Source organism: Dreissena polymorpha, chromosome 2, assembly GCF_020536995.1.
Source record: "Dreissena polymorpha isolate Duluth1 chromosome 2, UMN_Dpol_1.0, whole genome shotgun sequence".
NCBI lineage: Eukaryota > Metazoa > Mollusca > Bivalvia > Myida > Dreissenidae > Dreissena > Dreissena polymorpha.
Genome location: NC_068356.1, coordinates 118,786,997 through 118,812,570, shown reverse-complemented (window position 1 = coordinate 118,812,570; position 25,574 = coordinate 118,786,997). Strand labels below are relative to the sequence as shown.

Sequence of the window (25,574 nt, the reverse complement as noted above, 5' to 3'; positions counted from 1 at the left end):
ACTACATAGAAAAACTAATTCTCTTTGAAATAAAAAACAAAAACAAAAAACAACAATCATGTAACTTATTATTCACATGCAGCCAAATGTCTGCAACCCTACAATGTCCCTAGGGTAGAGTGAGAAAATGCCATGAAGACAAGTATTTACTGTATGACCTTACACAAGAGTGTCTTTAGAAGTGGAGCTAAACTTGAGAATGGTATTGTCATTTAAGGTACAGATTGGATACTAGTACACTCACTCTTTTACTTACATATGACTCTTAAAAAGGCTTTTTATATGCCCAATCTTTTGACAGGATGTATCATGGAACACCCTTGGCGGTTTGGGGGCGACACAAACATGGTGTCCCCTCTTTAAGTAAAACAGTGATCATCCAATTTTACCAAACTTTCTGGAAATATTTGTGGACATAAAACGCAGGCAAAGCTTGATAACCAGCCAATTCCCACCAGGCACTTCAAGATTGATTTCCCTTTGTTTATACAAAACATGCAAAATTAACAATTTATTCTCTTAATCAGTTTGTATAGAATCTTGATTGCTGACATAAACAAGGCAGCCAAGTTTGATGATCAACCAAATATTGCCAGGGACTTCAGAGATATTGCACTTATTAGAACAGATACAAAATTCGCCGTTCAACTCGCCACACTCCTTAACTTTTCATGAAATCTTCACCCTACTCTCCAGGTTTGTTTGTTACCATAAAATGGATGTCAAGTTTAATAACCAGAAAAAATTAATGTGGGATTCCATGGGGTACATTTTTCACAATTGATGTAAATAACAGCCTTTTTCTCGTTTTAATTTTGTTTTTACAAATTGTTATTTACCGAATACATACCATTGTTATATCCATGTATTAAAACAATATTTGAAAACATTTTATGCTGAATTACTTTATCAAAGATGTCACTAGATTCAACTTATAGTAAAAGCCCTCTGTATACATGTTAAAATTTTGCTATTTGTCAACTATACTAGTTTCGTTCATTTGCTCCGACAGTATTATTATTCACAATGGTATTCACATGGTGTGTATGATTGGTGGATAAACATTGGATCGATAATAAGGCTTTCGAAATTCAATAAAAAAATAAATTCATAAATTGTTTAGAAATTTTATTACTTTATAATCTTAAATTACAGAACACAAAACAAAATACAAAAACACTAATGACGGTTAATCACAATTGAATAATACAGAATGTGAGTCAATAAATTATGAATGAAAAAATTTAAGCCACACTTGGAAACAGGTCTTGATGCATATGCCTGGAGTGTCACCAAATTATTCTGTGCAGTCCGCACGGTTTCATTAGGGACGACACTTTCCACCTTGACTGGATTTCTGTTTACAAAAGACTTCTTGAAATGAAAGTTCCCTGTCTTCTGTGCACAGGCTTATCTGTGAAGCACATGCATTAAGCCCTGTTTTCCCAGAGTACAGCTTATTTACAAATGAACACTTGTCCACACAGGCCAAGGTTATCCTTACTGCATACGATTTTTTGTTGGGGTGACGAGTTAATTCAGCATCATGAGGTTTAAGTGAGAAAATTTACACAATGCTCTTTATCAGTACTCTGGCATCTATTTGTTAACAATTGCAGGGAAGTTTATCCATACTTAAAAAGTGCAAATCTGCTTGCAACATTCTAATGCTGACAATAATTAATTTCAACAAGTGTTGAGCAAACTTTGTCGGTAAATAGTTTTCTTATTTTTGTTTTGCTATAGTTATCATTTTTCAAATATTTTCAAGATGTCACAGCAAATAAACAAATGCATTAAAAGTACTTTTGTTCCTAAACATGTTATTACCACAATCCTTTGATATTCTAGAAACAGTTATTTCTTTCATATTTCATTAGTGAGAATCTATATCAAGATCAACTAGTGTTTCTCTAGAAATTCCAGTAGTTTGCAGTCATTTTGATTCTAGAACAGAAGATTGGTACCTGAAAACCATCTTTCCTTCCAGCTGAATTGTGTTCAGCTAGCAGCAAATCTGATTTTATACAAGTCAGACCGTGCCTATGTGTTTATATGAAGATGATACAAAAATAAGTCCATCAGTCCATGTCATCGCCAATTTCCAGCCAAACATCGTATGCTTCTCTGTTGCAGTTTCCATCTTTCGTAAACACATACTTGTGAAATGTTCCATCAACACACACAGCTGAAATGGAAATAGGTCAAATCTTTAAGTATGATTAACAATAAACTAAGCAATATTTTCTAGGAATTACCTACTGAATGATAAAGAAATAGTTAAAATTAATTGGAAAATAAGTTATTTATCCACATATTGGATAAAAAGGTACCAGTTACATAGGTTATAATCAAGAGGGCCAAGATGGTCCTGGGCTGCTAACCTGCGATAAAGCACCTTCAGAGGATATTTGAAGTTTTAAATAAAACAAGATATGGAAGACTGCAAAGCCCCTACCAAGCATGAATTTATGATTAAATAGAATAATTTCAAGAAACTTGGTAAAGGGTCATCCAAAGAACATTTCTTATTTTCCAGCCAGTGGTTTTGGACAAAGATATAAAGGGTCATCCAAAGAACATTTCTTATTTTCCAGCCAGTGGTTTTGGACAAGGATATAGTTGTCATAAAGGAACACAATGGGATTGTTTCAACAAATCAAATTAATTAGCGGAAATGTGGTAATCGTAGACACATTTGTGTTACATAACTTTGAAATCCGAAAACTGGTTTGTGACAAGAGGATATTAATTCCCTGATCTACTGATGCATAAGACATAGCAATGCCTATGTGTTTGTCCATCTGTACAACTATCCCTCTTTCCATACATATGTCCATATGAGGTTAACACAAAAAAACACGTTTTGTATAACATTTATACTACAAAGTTGTGATACTTGCATGGATGTTTCTATTAACACTTTCAACAAACCTACCTATATCACCCGACATATTTTGACCTTGACATAAATTTATTCCATTTGGCAAAACAATCAATACTTATAAGGTTTCGACCCAACGCATAAGTGTTAATTAAATGCAACCCTTTGTTGTTGTTTTTTTTATCTCACCTGACCACAAAGTGCTCTTGTTGAGTCATTGTGGTAAACATATGTATTGATAAAACTTAGTAAGAACAAGAAATGTGTTTGTCGGAAACACTATGTCCCCTTCTGCGCCGCTTTGAAATTTATTTATTTTGACCTTTGACCTTGAAGGATGACCTTGACCTTGAACTTCCACCTCTCAAAATGTGCAGCTTCATGAGAATGCCGCTTAAAAAAAAAGTTTGTTTTTTGCCTTTGACCTTGAAGGATGACCTTGACCTTGAACTTCCACCACTCAAAATGAGCATCTTCATAAGAACGTTGCTTTGAAGAAAAAAAAGACCTTTGACCTTGAAGGATGACCTTGACCATGAAGGATGACCTTGACCTTGAACTTCCAACACTCAAAATGTGCAGCTTCATGAGAACAACGCTTTGATTTATTTTTTTTTACCTATAACCTTGAAGGATGACCTTGACCTTGAAGGATGATCTTTAACTTCCAACACTCAAAATGTGCAGCTTCATGAGAACGCCACTTTGATTTAAAAAATAATAATTTACCTTTGACCTTGAAGGATGACCTTGACCTTCCACCACTCAAAATGGGCAGCTTCATGAGAACGCCGCTTTGATTTTTTTTTACCTTGGACCTTGAAGGATGACATTGACCTTGAAGGATGACCTTGACCTTGAACTTCCACCACTCAAAATGTGCAGCTTCATGAGAACACCGCTTTGAAACATTTTTTTTTTTTGACCTTGAAGGATGACCTTGACCTTGAATTTCCACCTCTCAAAATGTGCAGCTTCATGAGATACACATGCATGCCAAATATCAAGTTGCTATCTTCAATATTGAAAAATGTGTTTGTCAGAAACACTATGTCCCCTTCTGTGCCGCTTTGATTTATTTTTTTTTGTTTTCTTTGACCTTGAAGGATGACCTTGACCTTTCACCACTCAAAATGTGAGGCTCCATGAGATACACATGCATGCCAAATATCAAGTTAGTATCTTCAATATTGCCAAAGTATTCAGAAAATGAGAGGTTTTGGCCACATATACTTGACCTCTGACCTTGAAGGATGACCTTGACCTTTCACCACTCAAAATGTGCGGCTCCATGAGATACACATGCATGCCAAATATCAAGTTGGTATCTTCAATATTGCCAAAGTATTCATAAAATGAGCGATTTTGGCCACATATATTTGACTTCTGACCTTGAAGGATGACCTTGACCTTTCACCACTTAAAATGTGCGGCTCCATGAGATACACATGCATGCCAAATATCAAGTTGCCATGTTCAATATTGCAAAAGTATTCATAAGATGAGCGATTTTGGCCACATACATTGTATTTGACCTCTGACCTTGATGGATGACCTTGACCTTTCACCACTCAAAATGTGCAGCTCCATGAGATACACATGAATGCCAAATATCAAGTTGCTTTCTTGAATATTGAAAAAGTTATTGAAAATGTTTAAGTTGGAGCAAACAGACCAAAAGACCAACGTACAGACCAACAGACAGGGCAAAAACAATATGTCCCCCATTATAGTGGGTGGGGGACATACAAATCAAGTTACCACTATAGAAACCAAATTTAAGAATAACACTTGATAAAACTTGGTCAAATGGTATATCTTGCCGATATCTTAGCCCACTTACAATCTGGTTTATATTTTTCTAAAGAAGGGGCCACTGAGTCACACAAATCTGGGCCACACAAGTATACAAAAACTAGGTAACCAAGTGAAAACTTGTGACCACTCTAGAAGCCATATTTATGACTAACTTTCCATGAAACTTGGTAAGAATGTTTATCTTAGCAATATCTTGGTCGAATTTTAACTACAGTTATGAGCATCCAAAATCAAATTTACCTGATAATTTTTTTAAAACAAGAGCTGTGTTTGTAAACACAATGCCCCCTACTGCGCCGCTTTGAAGCCGCACAGCAGCTATTTTAGAAAAAATGACCCTTGACCTTGCAGGATGACCTTGACCTTTCACCACTCAAAATGTGCAGCTCCATGAGATACACATGCAAGCCAAATATCAAGTTGCTATCTTCAATATTGCAAAATTTATGACCAAGGTTAAAGTTTTGGGACAGACACACACATACAATGACAGACTCACACAATAACAGACAGGCCAAAAACAATATACCCCCAATCATTCGATCTGGGGGCATAAAAAACAACTTGTTACCAGTCTTGATGCCACATTTATGGCTGAAGATAATGAAACTTTGTCAGAATGTTTATAAATATATAAAATTCCAAAATGTAGACACAGCTTGAATACATGTTTATATGTGTCCCATGCAAAAAAAACTAGATCACCAGGTCAAATCTTTGAAAAACCTTGTGGCCATCCCAGAGGCTTAATTTATGTCAAAATGTTCATTAAACTGGGTCAGACTTGTGAGCTTGACAAAATGAAGGGCATGTGTGAATATGGTTCAAGTGCATTAAACAAAGGTCCTCATGTCAAGTCTTTAACGCATGGCGCACCTTGACCTCAGGTGAGCCCTTTAAGGGGCATCATAGCCCTATTGTTTAAAGCTTTTTGTTATCATGATAACCAGTTTTCTAGATATTAATATTAAAATAATTTGAAGAACTTTGTTAAAGGAAATTGCAATTTCAGAGCTGAAGTTGTGTTGGTTAACTGTTGAAAATTACAAACTGTGACTGAAGAGAACAGCTATTTCTTCAGAACTTTGTGCTCGGGTGAGCTAATAACAAACAGAACTTTGTGCTCAGGTGAGCTCATAACAAACAGAACTTTGCCCTTGGGTGAGCTAATAACAAACAGAACTTTGTGCTCTGGTGAGCTAATAACAAACAGAACTTTGTGCTTGGGTGAGCTAATAACAAACAGGACTTTGTGCTCGGGTGAGCTAATAACAAACAGGACTTTGTGCTCGGGTGAGCTAATAACAAACAGGACTTTGTGCTCGGGTGAGCTAATAACAAACAGGATGGAAAGAGTAAGGTTGAGATGTATTTGTTTTCAAGCTCCATGCTAAAAGCTAACACTGTTTATGGAAATATTTAATACAAAACTATTGCAAATGATACCATAGTATATACTTAAAGCTGCAATATTTGAGTAAAACAAGATGTGTATGTGAAACACTATGTCCTTGACCTTTCACCACTAAAAATGTGCAGCTCCATGAGATACACATGCATGCCAAATGTAAAGTTGCTATCTGCAATATTGCAAAAGTTATGGCCAATGTTAAAGTTTAACGCAACATATATTTGAACTTTAACCTTGAAGGATTACATGGACCTTGACCTTTCACCACTCAAAATGTGCAGCTCCATAAGATACAAATGCATGCCAAATGTCAAGTTGTTATCTGCAATATTGCAAAAGTTATGGCCAATGTTAAAGTTTGACGCAAACAAACCAACAAACAGACAGGGCAAAAAAATATGTCCCCGAGTATAGACTGGGGGACATAAAAATGCCGGCTTTCGTTAAAGGGATTGTTTAGCAGATGTTGTTATGGGCTTGTTCTAAGGTACAATGGCTTTAAGTTACAACCAGCACAGAATTGCACTCACGAGACTTAATGATCTTATATATACCTATCACAGACTGGTTGGGTCCGAAGGCACACACACAGGCACACTCTGCAGGCACAGTGAAGTTGGCCAGACCCCACTGAGACTCCACATACTGACCCAGAAAGCCCATCCTCTTAAACCTGAATACAAGGGAAACAAATTGAGTTGTATTCTGGAAAACCTGGGCTTAATGCATGTGCATAAAGTGTCATACCGATTAGCCTGTGCGGAAAAGGACAAAACTTTGTGCTACACTTTCTTGTTTAAAAGAGACTTGATAAAAATATAAAATTCCATAAAAGCGGAGTGGACCCTGATAAGCATGTGCACACTGACAAGGCTTACCTGGGATGATACTTTATGCATATGCCATGTTTTCTCAGTACTAGTGTCCTGAACAATTGGATAATTGCAAAACAAGTATGACAAATCCTCAAAATAAATATTATATATCTTGTTATGGCACTTGAGAACATACTGTATATAAAAAAAACATTTCTTTGGAAAAAATCAAAACAAGCAAATTCATTGAATTGATATCCCCCAATATGCTTCTTGACACAAAAATATTATATTTGACACTCAAAAAAGCATTTTTTTAAGATACAAAGGGCCATAACTCCATTATTAACATATGGTGTACAATGACATTTGGCGTGCATCATCCTCTTCACCATATATATACTCATACCAAGTTTCAATTAAATCTGCCAAAGCACTTCCAAGATATGGCTCCAGACACAAAAGTGCCGGACGGACGGAAAGACGGACGGAAAGATGGATGGATGGACGGACAATGCCAAAACAATATCCCTCCGCCTATGGCGGGGGATAAAAAGATTGAAATGTCAAATATATTTCAAATCATGAAACTATACTTTCTGTAACCTTTAATAACTAAAAATAGTTTTATATAAACATAAAGTTTGTGTGTGCTCATATCTATACCGATAATACCTTGCTAATTAAACTGTGACATATACTAAGATACATTTCTTAGCCTAGAAACAAAACTTAATACTCCATCCCCAGACCCTCAATGCATACACAATATTCTATGTCCCATTACTTACGTGGATCGCTTGTTCAGTTGTGTTTCTTTTACAGCAAATATATGCACTGTTCCCTTGTCACTGGAGGCACACAGATAAGCAGAATCCAAGCTGAACGATATGCTGTAAAGCAAATAAGTACCATTCCAGTCAATTGTTTGTTGTTTGAAAACATGCCAAATTCACTCCAGTGCATCAAACATATATACAAAATGTATGTTCTGTGTTGAAGTGTTAAATCAGAGAATGAACATAAAGTACGGACAGTTTTTACAAGAACACCTTTATCAGTATGTTTCCCTCTAGCTTTGTATCCCTATATCTAAATGAACTATCGGGATAGTCCCCCTCATTTGTAATAATTACAGCTGTCTGTTTTTAGTTCTATCACTAAGTAACTAGCAAGGTGATCCAAATTCAGGCAACTTCGAGCAGAGTTTAAAAAAACAATAGTCCAGGTTTTGCCACAGTCACAATTTTATATTTAAAGTTTGGACTAGATCTACTTAATAAAGTGTAAAAAGATTGCACTCATTACAATTTGAACAGGTTGCCTTTATTACTTTCTGAATAGGTTGCCTTAATTATGGAGTGAATGGGAGGCCCTCATATTGCTGCTAATAGGTGAAGCTGGTTACAACATCAGATGGATTGCATCACATGCTATTTAAAGACGGGTATTTTCCAAAATCAGTTCCCTTCGTAAATTCTTTGACAGAAGAATAAGGACATGTATACAAATCAATTTAGTAACACTTTTGTTGGACGTTACCCGACTGTCCATAAAGTCTGAATAAAATTACACCTCCAAAATGTAAAGTGAAATCATGAAATATATATGCCCATTAAGCACTTGCTTACTATGAACAATTAATGCATGTACCAGTAGAGTTTTGCTGGATCAGCCCCCCTTCTTAGCTCCAGTTGCATAGTTTTCTTAGTGGTGTCATACACTCGGATGAGGGTGCCCTGAAAAAGGTTGAAGAACATATGTTAGGCACAAAGACACATTGATTCCATTTGAATGATTGTATACATGACAAATCAATCTAACACTAGAATAAAGATTACTAACAAATGCAATAGTAAATTTCCCCCACTGCTTTGTGGTTTAAATAGTCACAAATAGACTTCATAAATATTTTCTATAAGTCAATGCACCTTGACAGAGGCTGTAGCGAGCAATGTTCCATTCTGGTTGACAGCGAGGCATGCCACCTCCCCCTTGTGGGCATGAATAGTCACAGGTGCAGGTGTCTGACCAGGCTGGATTTTGTCCAAGTTCTGAAAACAGTAAGGTTGGATCTAGGTATGCAATCCCAATAATCTTAAAGAGCTCAATTTGTTTAAGGGGGTCGGATGAATACTTATTCTAAAACATTTATCTCACCAAGCTAACCTTAGCGACAAAGACTCAACACATTTGCTCAAATAAACTCTGGGCTACATGAGTAGTATATCACCAAGTACTTTGGGGTACTTCCAACTAATTTAAAGGTTTAGATTATAAGTAGTAGCAATACTGTAGGGTAAACAAGGGACAACATTTTCACAAAACCAGGTTTGAACAAAAAAAGTCTGATAAAGGGAAGCAATTCAAAATGTGAATTGTTACTGATTGTTCCTAGTTAAACCCCCCCCCCCTGTGTAAAATTCAATTTATTTTAGTCGAGGCAACAAAGTTTCATTGAAATCCGTTGAGAAATGAAGGAGGAGTTGCGCTTGGAAGTATTGTTCCGCCGGCCCGCCGACATTAACCAATCTAATAACCATTTTTTTCCTTCGGAAAACATGGCTAAAAATAAATGTGATGATGCGTGTGTACCAAGTCATATTAAAATCTGACAATTAATGTCATTGTTATGGCCCGGAAAATCTCATTTATGGCAATTTTTTACTTTTGAACTCAAAGTGTGACCTTGACCTTGGAGATATCGACGTAATTCTTTCGCATAACACACTGTCCAATGATTGTGAACAAATGTACCGAGTAATTTTAAAATCTCACATTGACTGACATAGTTATGGCCCAGACAAGATCATTTATGACCATTATTTACCTTTGAACTCGAAGTGTGACCTTGACGTTGGAGATATCGACGTAATTCTTTCGCGCGACACAATGATGGTGAACAAATGAGCCAAATGATTTTAAAATCTCACTATGAACGACATAGTTATGGCCCAGACAAGATCATTTAGAATTGTCCCACCCAGCCCACCCGCCAACATTCACAAATTTAATAAACATTTTTTCCATTGGAAAACCTGGTTAAAAATCTTATGTGTCAAATCACAGATTGGGTGATTATTGGTATCAAATGTCCGAGTTAAAAAATGTTAAATGGCTGGTTGAGCAATTATTGGGATTAAATGACCTAGTTGAATTATTGTGAAATCGCTGGTTGAGTAATTATTGGTATAAAATGTCCGATTATAAAAAGTGAGAAATCGCTGGTTAAAGCAATTATTGGTATTAAATGTCCAAGTTAAAAAAGTGACAAATCACTGGTTGAGCTATTACTGGTATTAAATTTTCGAGTTCGAGAAGTGAAAAATTGTTGGTTTATTGATTATTGGTGTTAAATGTCCGAGTTGAAAATGCAGAAATTTCTGGTTGACCAATTATTGGTACAAAATGTCCTAATTGATAAATGTGAAATGGCTGGTAGATCGATTATCAGTATTAAAAGGCATTTGAAACGGTGTTAACACTGGTCCAGCGATTTTTGGTATAAGAAAGTCGTGTCAAAAAGTATAATCGCTTAGTGGTATTAAAGTGTGGTATAAAAAAAGTGTGATGGCTGGTGGAGCGCTTCTCAAGGATCAAGCGATTGGTAGAAGTAGCTTAAGCCCAGTCAAGTAAATGGTTTCTCCTAGTCTGGTCGTTTGATAACCAAGATCATTTTTTATGTGGGCAGACGGTGTTGCTGCTATAACGGCGTTGCTTCGCATCAGTAATTTAACGTATGCTCATCCACCTCCAGCAGGCAAAATTTTCAAGGAGCCAGGACCCACGAGTGAATTGCGGATCTTTCCCGGCTCTTGGTTACCACCTGCTTTTTCTGTTTAACGCTGCGGCCATAATATCCCACTTTTTCACTTGCATAATGTATTAAATAGATCTGTTATTAAATGATTTCTACAAAATACATTCTATTTCATGTGTGTGATGTTTATTGGGAATAAAAATAAATTGCAATTGTGTCATTAAACAAGTTATCTGAAGATATATGTCGTTAAATCGTTGCAGTCGTAAAATAATATCTAAATATTGGGCCTTCCGTGTGTAGTTTCTTTACCACTGACAGATCAATAAATACTTAATTAAATACAATTTTTAATACAACAATGCTTGCGATACGACATTCCAACTTGGCTTTTACAGGCAACTCACCACAATCTGTACACTGCCTGCAGCCTTGCCGGGGCCCAGAAAGGCCAGGGTCCCTCCGAATGGACTCGCTTCACACAGACCTAGAGACATAAATAAAATGCTGATCTTTAAACTCTGCATTTTATGGTATTTTTGTTTCAAAGTGAAAGAAGTATCTTCTATATGAATATCTGCTCTAGGCTGAAAGAAGCATCCCTGATTGGTCAAAGCAAACTGCAAAGGCATATCTTGGACGAAACTTTACGCACAAGCATTACTCTGGTTTTCTCAGAGCATAGCTCAAACATATCTTTCATTGATGTTACGTTAAAAGTAAAACTCATTCAAAACTGAAGTTTTACCGGACCTTTAGGATTGTCCCTTGTTTCAAATGTCTGTAATTTCTGTACATTGTTGGGAAATGTGAACACGTGCACCTGGTTTCTTAACACAGCAATCAGTCTGAAACAGATAGATTCTCAATAAACATCTGGAATACCATGTACACATTCCTTAAGATTTATCAATATATTAAAATGAATATTAGTTGATAAGTTTAATGATCATTAAATTAAATAACTTTTGAATATGTGTGTGTTATGTATCATGAGACAATCAAATCAATAAGCATGCATGGACTCTCAAGTTCTAGCTACACAACCTAGCATACAATTCTTATAAAACTAGTGTTCTTAATACAGGAACACAACCTGTCGTTTTTTAATCGGATTGCAATCACAGACTGAGGAAATGTAATAAAACTGGAACACAACCTGTCCTTTTTTCAGCAGATTGCAATCACAGACTGGGAAAATGTAATAATACAGGAACACAACCTGTCCTTTGTAAAGCGGACTCCAATCACAGACTGGGGAAATGTAATAATACAGGAATACAACCTGTCCTTTTTAAGTGGACTGCAATCACAGACTGGGGTAATGCAATAATACAGAAACACAACCGGAACACAACCTGTCCTTTTTTAAGCGGACTGCAATCACAGACTGGGGAAATGTAATAATACAGGAACACAACCTGTCCTTTTTAAGCGGACTGCAATCACAGACTGGGGAAATGTAATAATACAGGAACACAACCTGTCCCTTTTTAAGCAGACTGCAATCACAGACTGGGGAAATGTAATACTAGTAATACAGGAACACAACCTGTCCTTTTTTAAGCAGACTGCAATCACAGACTGGGGAAATGTAATAAAACAGGAACACAACATGTCCTTTTTTAAGCAGACTGCAATCACAGACTGGGGAAATGTAATAATACAGGAACACAACATGTCCTTCTTTAAGCAGACTGCAATCACAGACTGGGGAAATGTAATAAAACAGGAACACAACCTGTCCTTTGTAAAGCGGACTCAAATCACAGACTGGGGAAATGTTATAATACAGGAATACAACCTGTCCTTTTTATGCGGACTGCAATCACAGACTGGAGAAATGTAATAATACAGGAACACAACCTGTCCTTTTTTAAGTGGACTGCAATCACAGACTGGGGAAATGTAATAATACAGGAACACAACCTGTCCTTATTTAAGCAGACTGCAATCACAGACTGGGGAAATGTAATAAAACAGGAACACAACATGTCCTTTTTTAAGCAGACTGCAATCACAGACTGGGGAAATGTAATAATACAGGAACACAACATGTCCTTTTTAAAGCAGACTACAATCACAGACTGGAGAAATGTAATAATACAGGAATACAACCTGTCCTTTTTAAGCGGACTGCAATCACAGACTGGGGTAATGTAATAATACAGGAACACAACCTGTCCTTTTTTAAGTGGACTGCAATCACAGACTGTGGAAATGTAATAATATAGGAACACAACCTGTCCTTTTTTAAGCGGACTGCAATCACAGGCTGGGGAAATGTAATAATGCAGGAACACAACCTGTCCTTTTTTAAGAGGACTGGAATCACAGACTGGGCAAATGTAATAATACAGGAACACAACCTGTCCTTTTTAAGCGGACTGCAATCACAGACTGTGGAAATGTAATAATACAGGAACACAACCTGTTCTTTTTTATGCGGACTGCAATCATAGGCTGGGGAAATGTAATAATATAGGAACACAACCTGTCCTTTTTTAAGTGGACTGCAATCACAGGCTGGGGAAATGTAATAATACAGGAACACAACCTGTACTTTTTTATGCAGACTGTAATCACAGACTGGGGAAATGTAATAATGCAGGAACACAACATGTCCTTTTTTAAGCAGACTGCAATCACAGGCTGGGGAAATGTAATAATACAGGAACACAACCTGTCCTTTTTTATGCGGACTGCAATCATAGGCTGGGGAAATGTAATAATACAGGAACACAACCTGTCCCTTTTTATGCAGACTGCAATCACAGGCTGGAGTAATGTAATAATACATGAAAACAACCTGTCCTTTTTTATGCGGACTGCAATCACAGGCTGGGGAAATGTAATAATACAGGAACACAACCTGTCCTTATTTAAGCAGACTGCAATCACAGACTGGGGAAATGTAATAAAACAGGAACACAACATGTCCTTTTTAAAGCAGACTGCAATCACAGACTGGGGAAATGTAATAATACAGGAACACAACATGTCCTTTTTAAAGCAGACTGCAATCACAGACTGGAGAAATGTAATAATACAGGAATACAACCTGTCCTTTTTAAGCGGACTGCAATCACAGACTGGGGTAATGTAATAATACAGGAACACAACCTGTCCTTTTTTAAGTGGACTGCAATCACAGGCTGGGGAAATGTAATAATACAGGAACACAACCTGTACTTTTTTATGCAGACTGTAATCACAGACTGGGGAAATGTAATAATGCAGGAACACAACATGTCCTTTTTTAAGCAGACTGCAATCACAGGCTGGGGAAATGTAATAATACAGGAACACAACCTGTCCTTTTTTATGCGGACTGCAATCATAGGCTGGGGAAATGTAATAATACAGGAACACAACCTGTCCCTTTTTATGCAGACTGCAATCACAGGCTGGAGTAATGTAATAATACATGAAAACAACCTGTCCTTTTTTATGCGGACTGCAATCACAGGCTGGGGAAATGTATTAATACAGGAACACAACCTGTCCCTTTTTAAGCAGAATGCAATCACAGGCTGGGGAAATGTAATAATACAGGAACACAACCTGTTCTTTTTTAAGCGGATTGCAATCACAGGCTGGGGAAATGTAATAATGCAGGAACACAACCTGTCCTTTTTTTAGCGGACTGAAATCACAGGCTGGGAAAATGTAATAATACAGGAACACAACCTGTCCTTTTTTATGCGGACTGCAATCACAGGCTGGGGAAATTTAATAATACAGGATCACAACCTGTCCTTTTTTATGCGGACTGCAATCACAGGCTTGGGAAATGCAATAATACAGAAACACAACATGTCCTTTTTTAAGCAGACTGCAATCTCAGGCTGGGGAAATGTAATAATACAGGAACACAACCTGCTGCCTTTTTTGAGCGAACTGCAATCACAGGCTGGGAAAATGTAATAATGCAGGAACACAACATGTCCTTTTTTAAGCGGACTGCAATCACAGGCTGGGGAAATGTAATAATACAGGAACACAACCCGTCCTTTTTTAAGCGGACTGCAATCACAGGCTGGGGAAATGTAATAATACAGGAACACAACCTGTCCTTTTTTTATGCGGACTGCAATCACAGGCTGTGGAAATGTAATAATACAGGAACACAACCTGTCCTTTTTTAAGCGGACTGCAATCACAGGCTGAGGAAATGTAATAATACAGGAACACGACCTGTCCTTTTTCATGCGGACTGCAATCACAGGCTGGGGAAATGTAATAATACAGGAACACAACCTGTCCTTTTTTATGCGGACTGCAATCACAGGCTGGGGAAATGTAATAATATAGGAACACAACCTGTCCTTTTTTAAGCGAACTGCAATCACAGGCTGGGGAAATGTAAAAATACAGGAACACAACCTGTCCTTTTTTAAGCGGACTGCAATTACAGGCTGGGGAAATGTAATAATGCAGGAAAACAACCTGTCCCTTTTTAAGCAGACTGCAATCACAGGCTGGGGAAATGTAATAATACAGGAACACAACCTGTCCCTTTTTATGCGTACTGCAATCACAGGCTGGAGAAATGTAATAATACAGGTAAACATGTCCTTTTTTATGCGGACTGCAATCACAGGCTGGGGAAATGTAATAAAACAGGAACACAACCTGTGCTTTTTTAAGCAGACTGCAATCACAGGCTGGGAAAATGTAATAATACAGGAACATGACCTGTCCTTTTTTAAGCGAACTGCAATCACATGCTGGGGAAATGTAATAATGCAGGAACACAACCTGTCCTTTTTTTAAGTGGACTGCAATCACAGGCTGGGGAAATGTAATAATACAGGAACACAACATGTCCTTTTTTAAACGGACTGCAATCACAGGCTGGGGAAATGTAATACTGTGAAACCATTATTATTCGTCAGACATTAATTTTCGTCTTTTTCGCCCTTCCACCGATGGATGAATTCAAGATCCTAACGAACAATCATGTCCCATATTTGAAACAAATAAGACTGAATTACCGTAGGCATGAGGCATTTAAATCCAGCGTAATCCACGCATATACACAGGGCTCGAAATTAACACTCGCACACTCGCAAAATGCGAGAAAAAAAGATTGCAAGGTAAGTAATAAGCCACTAGTATTTTTTGCAAGTAAAGACATAGTAGGAAAAAAAGGAGTTATATTGCTAAATGCGTTCGACGGGGTGAACGCTAAACTGTAGGTCAATTTTTTTAACGTCCGAATACCCATATGCGGAAGCGCGCACCTTGTTTGTAGACTGGTATACTTATAATACAGATACCCAGATGGTATTGATACAAAGAACATGAAACAGTCGACTATTCACACTCAAGTTAAATCCGGTTTTGACACAAAGGGATGTACATTATACAGTGAACAGACACCTGACATTTCCTGTAAAACGCGAATGCAATAAGGCTGTATCGAATGCGTCGACTTCGTTTAGGTATAATAGTGTTGATTAGCGCTTATTGTTAACAACTTTATTACCCATTGTGTGTATTGTGTTTTTCAGGGGTGTTGCAGATTATACAGCTAACATGCGGCGAATACGGATTAAAGACAATACTATTAAACGCAATTAAAATATGACGATGTGTGATCAACACCTGACTGTAATATATTCTGCGCTTTTATTACAAATTAATAAAGAACATATTGATTTGTGTTTGGTTGTCCGTGATTGTAATGGAAAAAGACTAATTGGCAATTGTCTTTGTTGTTTAAAACACTTGTTAACGGTTATTCAGTCCCACTTATCCGCTAATCATAACAAAGAACGTGTCAATGACATAAAATAATAAGGGACAGTTACTATCACCTGAAATAACAGACTTGTTAATTGCATATGCCAAACAAGGCCCACCTCCTGCAAGTGACTACCAAGTGTCACTCTTTCCCCAGCACAATTTTTTCGCAACCGCGTATTACATGTATTACAAACATTATAAACAAATTGGACGCTTTTTTTTCAAAACCAGAAATGGGCGAATTTAAGTGCTGACGAAATAGTCATTTTTTAAAAAGGACGAAATTTCGTGCTGACAAAAATAAATGGTTTCACAGTAATACAGGAACACAACCTGTCCTTTTTTAAGCAGACTGCAATCACATGCTGGGGAAATGTAATAATGCAGGGACACAACCTGTCCTTTTTTAAGCGGACTGCAATCACAGGCTGGGGAAATGTAATATCCAGTACAACTTTCTGGTCTGCTTCCTTGCGAGTCTCATCCCAGATCACAACTGGAATGTCAGAGGAAAGAATGTAAAAAAGCTTGTATACAATAACTATGCTTGCTTTACCATGGACAAATACAAGTTGAAATAAATCAAAATATGGTTAGTTGTGACATATTTGTTTCATATTATTTCAGTTTGAACTAACCTTGAATAAATTATTGTGAAATTACATGGTGTAAAGCATTTTTCAATCTATACAAAATGAAGTTTTTAATAGTATTAAATAGATTAATCTTAAAACTAATGTTTTAGAAGTATTGCAAAAACATAATGCTTAATGTTTTTTTTTTATGAACAAAGAACTTCATAATCCGAAGTGTGCTTTGAGTGTGCAATTTGAACAATAACCTCATAATTAATTTTGAATACAAACGTCAAAATTTACAGAATTAATTATAAAATTTGAAGAATTACATGTAATTCTAAATCCTTAATAAATATGAACACTGAAATAATAATTTAACCTCACATTACCTATAAAATACAAAAAATCAACATTTAAAGTATACCTTATTAGCAGCTCAATGAACAAAAACTATTAAATTGCTTTACAAACAACAAAAAGTCAGTAGTATGTTCATGTCATACCTGCTTTTTCATCAAACCTGCGGCCATTGCCAGACCCGATCATGGCTATCAGGTTGGAGCGGAACAGCATCTCCCCAGAGGCCACACTGCCCACCATCTCTGTGTCCCCATAGCCTTGATATAACACACATCATAACAAGTAAGACAGTTGATACTGATTTCAATACAGTCATCTTAACAAGCAGCATGTCCGGAATTCTAAAGTTTATATTACTTCAACTTAGATTGAGAAGCAATAATTTTATGTTATAATCTGGCTTGTGCTATTTTAAATCAATGCACTTTTGTGATACAAGTTTTATGCAAATTATTAGTGTACCTTAAAACAGTAATATTCTCCTTTGAAAAAAGGGAGCCTTCATTTTTATTTGGTTTCTTTTCTTTTTCTTTTAACAAGAAAAAAACTATAATGGAGAAGAATTCCCCTAAACATGGCATGTTCTTCAATGCAGTATGGTGTTATTTGAAACAAGAGGGCCCGAAAGGCCCAAAATCGCTCACCTGAGATACAAAGGAACTGACCTGTTCTGTGAAGCCCAAGATATCATTTGAACAAATGTTCTGACCAAGTTTCATGAATAGTCAACTATAAATGTAACTTTTAAAGTGCTAACAAGGTTTTACTATAGCCATATAATGATAACTTCCCCGCCCATTTGCGGCCATGATTTTCAACAGACCGGAACTATTTTGAATCTCATCTTAGACATCATTAAAAGAAATGTTCTGACAAAGTTCCATGATGATTGGACAATAAATATGACTTTAAGAGTGTAAACAAGTTTCTACTATAGACATATAAGGAAAAATGCTCCACCCCCTGGCAGCCATGTTTTCCAACCTACCTGAACCATTTTCAAACTTGTCCAAGATGTCATTGGAACAATTCTTCTGATCAAGTTTCATGAAGATCAGACAATAAATGTGGACTGTAGAGTGTTAACAATGTTTTACTATAGACATTTCCTGGCGGTCATGTTTTTCAACCAAAAGGAACCATTTTCAAACTCATCCAAGATATTATTGGGACAAATCTTCTGACAAAGTTTCATGATGATCGGAAATAAATGTTGCATCTTGAGTGTCAACAAGGTTTTACTATTGCCATATACGGAAATATGCTCTGCCCCCTGGTGGCCATGTTTTTCAACCAACCAGAACTATTTTCGCACTTGTCCAAGATATCATTGGGACAAATCTTCTGACCCAATTTCATGAAGATTGGACAAAAAAATGTGGCCTCTATTAACAAGGTGTTACTAAAGCAATATATAGCCATGTAAGGAAAAATTCAACCAACTGGCATCATTTTTAAACAAATCCAATATATTATTGGGATAAAACTTCTGACCACGTTTCATGAAGATTGGACAATAAATGTGGCCTCTAGAGTGTTTACAAGGTTTTACTATAGCCATATAAGGAAAAACGCCCCGCCCCTTGGCAGCCATGCTTTTCAAGCAAACGTAACCATTTTCAAACTCATCCAAGATATCATTGAGACCAATCTTCTGACTAAATTTCATGAAGATTGGACAATAAATGTGGCCCTCTAGAGTGTTAACAAGGCAAATGTTGACGCTGCACAAAAGGTTCACAAAAGCTTAACATGAGCACGTTGTGCTAAGGTGAGCTAAAAATGACTGCAAGTAAGAATAAAGAACATTGAATCGTGTAAGTGAATGCCTGCAAGTTAGTTTGTGTCGACAGACAGACGGATGGACGGACAGACATACAGATTCCAGTATACACCCGTTTGCATCGAAAAGGGAGTATGAAAACAGTCATATTGATCATCATCTGTAAATCTCTACATACTTAGGTTCAGCTTTTGTGCCAATGGTTCCACATTGTAAACTCGAAACCAGGATTCAGTGGCACAGGAAAAACAGCCTGAAAAGTTAAGAAATTCTACAACTTTTTAAAGAGTATGAAACTACTTTGCTGGTTATCTATCTTAACCATTATGTTGAGTACAATTCAAACAAGAGCTTTGTCAAAAATATTACTAATATTCATGCACTGATTTGTCAGTTAATTTCAAGGACAAACAACCCATGAGTGTGTGGATTATTGAGCATGATAAAAGTGTTTTGCACTTCATGGTGATGACATAATTTAAGTTTGAATTAAAAAAAAATGAAATCAGTTCAAGTTGTTCTCTCCTCAGATTTAGGTTGACCAACAGAGTGACTATATCCCCCTTTCTTTCTTTTAAACTTTGCCTACATCAGCTTAATCAGGGTTTTCAGTTCTTGTTTCCATAACTCTTAATGTAGTTGTCGGGTTTTTCTAACTTTGATCAACAAACAGGTCTAGTCAACACAATAACGCCTGTGCGATGAAGTTCCTTAACTACAGTGATATGAACAATTAGTATATTTACACATATATATCTATATATACCTTGGTCTTGGTTTAAGCGCAGACTTACAACACCTTTCCGAGTCATAATGATTCAGCCTTTAGATCATCCTGAAACAAGAGATGTGTTTGTCAGAAACACAATGTCCCCTACATGTATTGCGCCGCTTTGAAGCCATATATTTGACCTTTGACCTTGAAGGATGACCTTGACCTTACACCACTCAAAATGTGCAGCTCCATGAGATACACATGCATGCCAGATATCAAGTTGCTAGCTTCAATATTGCAAGTTATCTCAAAACTTTAACCAAGGTTAAAGTTTTTGGACACACACAATGAATGACAGACAGACAGGCAGGCCAAAAACAATATGCCCCCGATCTTTCGATGCGGGGGCATACAAATATTTAAACAGAATTAGATCACCTATTTTTTAATTATTTTTCCAAAAACCTGATCCCAAACTTTTTGAGGCCAGATATTTACAACCACAACATAATCTTAAATTGTTACTTCATCTTATGTGTTTTACCCAACATTTTAAAGACTTCATATGTCCTGGGTCCCTTGTCCACCTTTGATTTCTCTAAAAGAAGTATAACCACATGGAATTCCTTGGACTTTTTACATACAATATTATACATTATCATAAAGAGGGCTTGGAAACTTACAAAAGAGATATTTTTACGAACATGTGCAGTGTTTGCTACTATTACATGTAGCAGTGCAAATAAAACAGCTGAGAGAAAAATATATAAATATTAAAGATAATTAAGCAATGTTGGTTTAATATATCAATGTTTCAATTACACTTATGTAATGTTTTTGTTTTGTATTTTACGATTAGCATATTTAATGAGCATGTATTTCAGTATTCATGGAAGTCAAGAGATTCCTTGAGTGAGTGTGGTATGTTTCCAAGTGTTTGGGAATTTTTACTACAAGAACTCGTCAGTCAGCAATGCTTGTTCATTGCCTGTTTGATGGTTCAATTACCAACTTAATCAAATTGTATTTCATGTATGGACTTAGAGAGTAAATTTCTGTGTGATTGGATTTTAATGGTGCACACCAGCACAAATTCATATAAATGCATCCAGTTTTCCTATAGTGGGATAAACATCTTTTTTTTAATGTTGCTTAACTAATTGCTAAATTCTAAAATCTTGTAAACTTAATTTGTTTCTTGACTTGTTGGTGCTGAGTCTGTTCCTTTCTTTTCAGTGTTTCATATATTTTTTTAATAAAGAATTCAAAACATGTTTTATTTTTATAAATATCCTAATAACCATTATGTATAACATACATTAAAGTTAATGTTTTTATTAATAATATTTATCTCTAGTTGTTATCTAATACATTAATAGAATTGCAGATAATTTATTTAAATAGTAAATGAAATACATATGTACATGAATGGTATTTAAGACCTATTGTTAGTAATTCAATTTGTTTAATATATATCATACATACACCAGATACTTGGTTGTTTATTCATTTACACCATGTGAGAAATACACTAACTGGTATAGACCAGTTGAATGTTATTGTTTACATTTGGGATTTTCCGCGCATGCGCACTGACTGCTTGGCAAAAAACACTGGCTACAGTAAAGTAAAACATGTATACATGTCTTTTGTTTAGTCAATAAAACGATACAAAAATCCGAAATAAACATTAAAACTCTTAAATAATTTTGCAAAAATATAACATTTAGTACCAATAAATGTATATTCATAAATATAATGTCCTCTGTTTAAAAATACAAATTAGTTATCATAACACGTAATAGCCGAGTTTACATTTTTGCGGGTACTCATTGTATACGTTAATTGTGTAGCAGTGAAATTGCACAATATTTTTAATTTATAGTTATTAAACACTGTAATATTATGATTAAACTGGCTAATATATACACTAGTTCCTGTTAATCCATTTCGGACAAATATCTTCATGTTTTTTAAATATGTTAAAATATTTTATTAAAGCAATTGTTTCGTATTTTGGCTTTACAATTTTGCTTAGATGAACGCTCAATATGCCAAGAGATGACATGGAGGTATCATAAATTTTGTTTAATGACCAGACACTTAATTGTATGCCACATATGTGTTTTATGCAGGGACCCAAGAATATGTCCCTGGATTTATGATACCATGTGTTCTTTGTAATTGTTTGGACAGTATTCGATCATAACGAGATAATCGGTTTATGATGAACAAAGGTGCAATAAAACACCGGGTTGAAAACGCTGAAACAAAGAGTGTCAAAATTGGTGTGAATAATTAAATAAAAACAAATACATTTATCAAGAAAATTTATTTAATGTGTAACAAGGTAAGTTTTTACAGGCATAAATGTTCGAATAAGTTACTATATGTTGTGTACATAAAGTCGATCTATTTGCTGTTTGTTTACATCCTAATTTATGTTCATTAACTGTGAATTATTCTGAAAGAATTTCAATATCTGGGAAGATTTTATCTAAAAAATGGTCTCGAAGATGTGCCAATAAGAGATTTTTATGGTAACCACATACTGAGCTCGTATATTGTGTGCCACTCCGGAGTTCGTTTATAGTAAAAAACAAATAATAACAACAGTAAAAAAAATAATCGTTCCAAAAATGCAGTTCCTTGCACGCTTATGTTTTATTCAGACATAGTTAGTAAAATTATATTTGATATAGTGCATGATTATCAATAAAAACGATGATTATTTCAGCCTTCTCTATATGCCCTTATATGAATTTCACCTCTTTTTGCCAACCAGTGGGGGGAGTCTTATTTTTGCAGGTGCACGTGACCGTCAACTGGTCTATACCCCAAAAAAGGGCTAAACATTCTAAAAGTATAACTTCACGAAATAACAAAATAAATTAAAACAATTTATTTTGTTTACATTCGTACGAGGTTCTTTCAGTACATAGTATATTAAATAATTGCACAAAATGGTGTTAATGGTTTAAAAATAAAAATGTATCAAATGCCAGAACTAAAAATGCATATATTAAAGGTTACTGATATTCGCTTATGGATTAAATATGGGTTTTTTATTTACGCATTTTCTGTTTTCATTTTTCTGTCGTCTACACCAGACACGTCTAGACTTTAAGATCAGTAAATGTATCGGTTACACACCACTATACTGTAATGTCGTCGAATTTCTTACGGAATCCGGATAGGCCATCTATATAGCTGGATACCTGGATCGTAGGGCCATAATTTTAGCGTTTATGCTACATTGACCCGTCTTATGGAGGTCTTCTTGTAGATTTCTACAATTGATATATATTAAACTAATTAATTTCATTGTGCGCATAATGTTATGATGATACAATTTTTTTAACATTCCAATTTTCCTTGTTCAGTCGGGATTTGAAAAGGTTCACATTAATTGAATAAATAGTTTCTTCACCCAGACTGTTCCAAAATGAAATAGCTCTTATTGAGAATGAATTTAATTTGATGTTCTTCTTGCACTTTGGTGTTTGGAGTTTCAAGGAATGACCACGCAAATCATTCTGTGAATGAGAGAACAGTTTGTCCCATTTCAGACTGTCAATATTGTGCATGGATTTTAACAATTGGATCATATCAGCTCTATCACGTCTATACTCCAAGGTGACAAGACCAAGTTCTTTCAACCTCTTAGTGTAAGGAAGGTGACACAAGTTTGGCACAATTTCAGTAGCTCTTCGTTCAATATCTTCAATTTTCTTAATATGTTTTTTCAAAGACAGACCATACACTAGATCCATATTCCAATGTGGGTCGAACAAGCGATTTGTATAAATGATTAAACATGTCCTTGTCAACATATTCGAATGTTCGGTGTATCAATCCTAGAATTCTTTGTGCTTTACATTCGATGTTAGAAATGTGTTGATCAAAATTGAGCTTATTATCAAAAATTATTCCCAAATCTTTCTCATTTGTCACAGATTCAACATAAACAAAATTTCCATCCTTCTTTCTCATAGAGTATCTGAACACTGCATGACATTACATTTATCGGCATTTAAGGACAATATCCACTTTTTACTCCAGTCACAAAGTTTGTCAAGATCAGCCTGAAGCTTTTCACACTCTTCAATGTTGGGAATTTGTTAATATAATTTAGTATCATCAGCAAAGATTTTCATGATTCCAGAGACAACATAAGGCAAGTCATTGATAAAGCAGAGAAATAGAATTGGACCTAGTACACTTCCTTGGGGTACTCCACTTACTACATCAGCCCATGAAGAAACAGATGAACCAAACCGTACGCACTGTGTCCTGTTATGTAAAAAATATTTCACCCAGTTGAAAAGTTGACCTACAATTCCCAATTTATTCAGCTTAAACAGCAGCAAATCATACACGAGATTCGGATAATATGGGCAATATATCGTGTTAAATATATCGTGCGTCGCTGCGACTGTCAAGAAAAAGATCAAGTATCGCTGCGACTGTCAAGAAAAAGATCAAGTATGGCCGCGACTGCCAAGAAAAAGATCAAGTATCGCTTCGTGTGTCTAGTGTCGCCCTTGATGAAAGAAGTGCGAGATTATGGAGATGGCACTCCGGATTCCATAGTTTTTTATTTACGCATTTTCTGTTTAAATTTTTCTGTCGTCTACATCAGACACATCTAGATTAAGTTCAGTACATGTATAGGTTACACACCACTATACTGTAATGTCGTCGAATTTCTTATAAGGATTTAAACGAAACTAAAAAGAGAGGACGAAGTTGTATATAAAAAGGGGTTTTCTTATTTGCAGCTATATTGTATTTAGACAGTCGAAAAATCATTCATGAACAAAATAAATATAAACCCTGCCCCACTCAGAAGAAAACTGAAAATGGTTTTTGCAACCAGCACTCGCAATCTGTTCAGGTTTAATGAAGCCTTTAAAATTTGAATCTAGTAAGAAATGTCCTTAATTAAATTAAACTTTCTTTAGGACTACAAATGAGTCAAAATACGTATCTAAGGGGTGGGGGAAACTTTACCGTTGGAGTGTCACTACTCATCTGTGCAAATGTGTTTAGATCACAAATTAACAAAATAATTGTTTCCACAATAGTTATGAGTATATATGTGGCGGTATATGCGTGAATTTAATATTTCTTTGGAGTGAAAATGGTTTGATTTATTTTTAACATTGAAAGCATATTAATTTAATGCGACTTTCCTTCTTCGTATTCTTGTGCTGGTTTAGGATTGAAAAATTAAATGTTGGCATTAAATTGTATATATTGACTTTATACTCGCTTACGATCTCTCTAATTAACATTAATTTTATCTGGAGACAATCGAGAATATAATAACTATATATCACAATATAATGAATATTAGGTGAAAACAATAACCCCCATGTCTGCTTTATAATCATTTTTAAATGGTGCTGTTATGATTGCAAACAAACGACATATTGTCTGCCTGTCTGCTTGCCATCCCATCTATCTATCTATCTATCTATCTATCTATCTATCTATCTATCTATCTATCTATCTATCTATCTATCTATCTATCTATCTATCTATCTCTCTATCTCTCTATCTCTCTATCTATCTATCTATCTATCTATCTATCTATCTATACTGTCTAACTCCCCTTTCGGGTATTATTGACAGGTGAGCACTCAGCATAAACAAGTTTATTAAAGAGCTTATGCCTGGGTGCATCCCTCGCCGTC

The 25,574-nt window shown here is 35.7% G+C and overlaps 2 protein-coding genes across 5 annotated transcripts in view; both read right to left on the bottom strand.

Moving 5' to 3' along the window:
- LOC127868716 (40S ribosomal protein S14) overlaps window positions 1-25,574 on the bottom strand; it is a 138,690-nt gene that overhangs the window by 20,886 nt on the left and 92,230 nt on the right. The window lies entirely within an intron of this gene.
- LOC127868693 (WD repeat domain phosphoinositide-interacting protein 4-like) lies at window positions 1,524-24,493 on the bottom strand. Of its 4 annotated transcripts, none has more exons than XM_052410647.1 (12): window positions 24,481-24,493; window positions 19,927-19,995; window positions 19,339-19,413; window positions 17,521-17,634; window positions 16,773-16,935; window positions 11,442-11,536; window positions 11,096-11,175; window positions 8,860-8,982; window positions 8,582-8,667; window positions 7,720-7,821; window positions 6,668-6,786; window positions 1,524-2,188 (listed from the first exon to the last, which is right to left on the bottom strand). In XM_052410647.1, the coding sequence occupies exons 2-12, from the start codon at window positions 19,970-19,972 to the stop codon at window positions 2,082-2,084; spliced, it is 1,110 nt and encodes a 369-aa protein (XP_052266607.1). In that variant the 5' UTR covers window positions 19,973-19,995; window positions 24,481-24,493; the 3' UTR covers window positions 1,524-2,081. The 4 variants fall into 4 exon arrangements, with proteins under 4 accessions (XP_052266607.1, XP_052266604.1, XP_052266608.1 ...); XM_052410644.1 differs by lacking the exon at window positions 24,481-24,493 and adding an exon at window positions 22,949-23,020; XM_052410648.1 differs by lacking the exon at window positions 24,481-24,493 and adding an exon at window positions 22,949-23,020 and having other exon boundaries at window positions 16,836-16,935.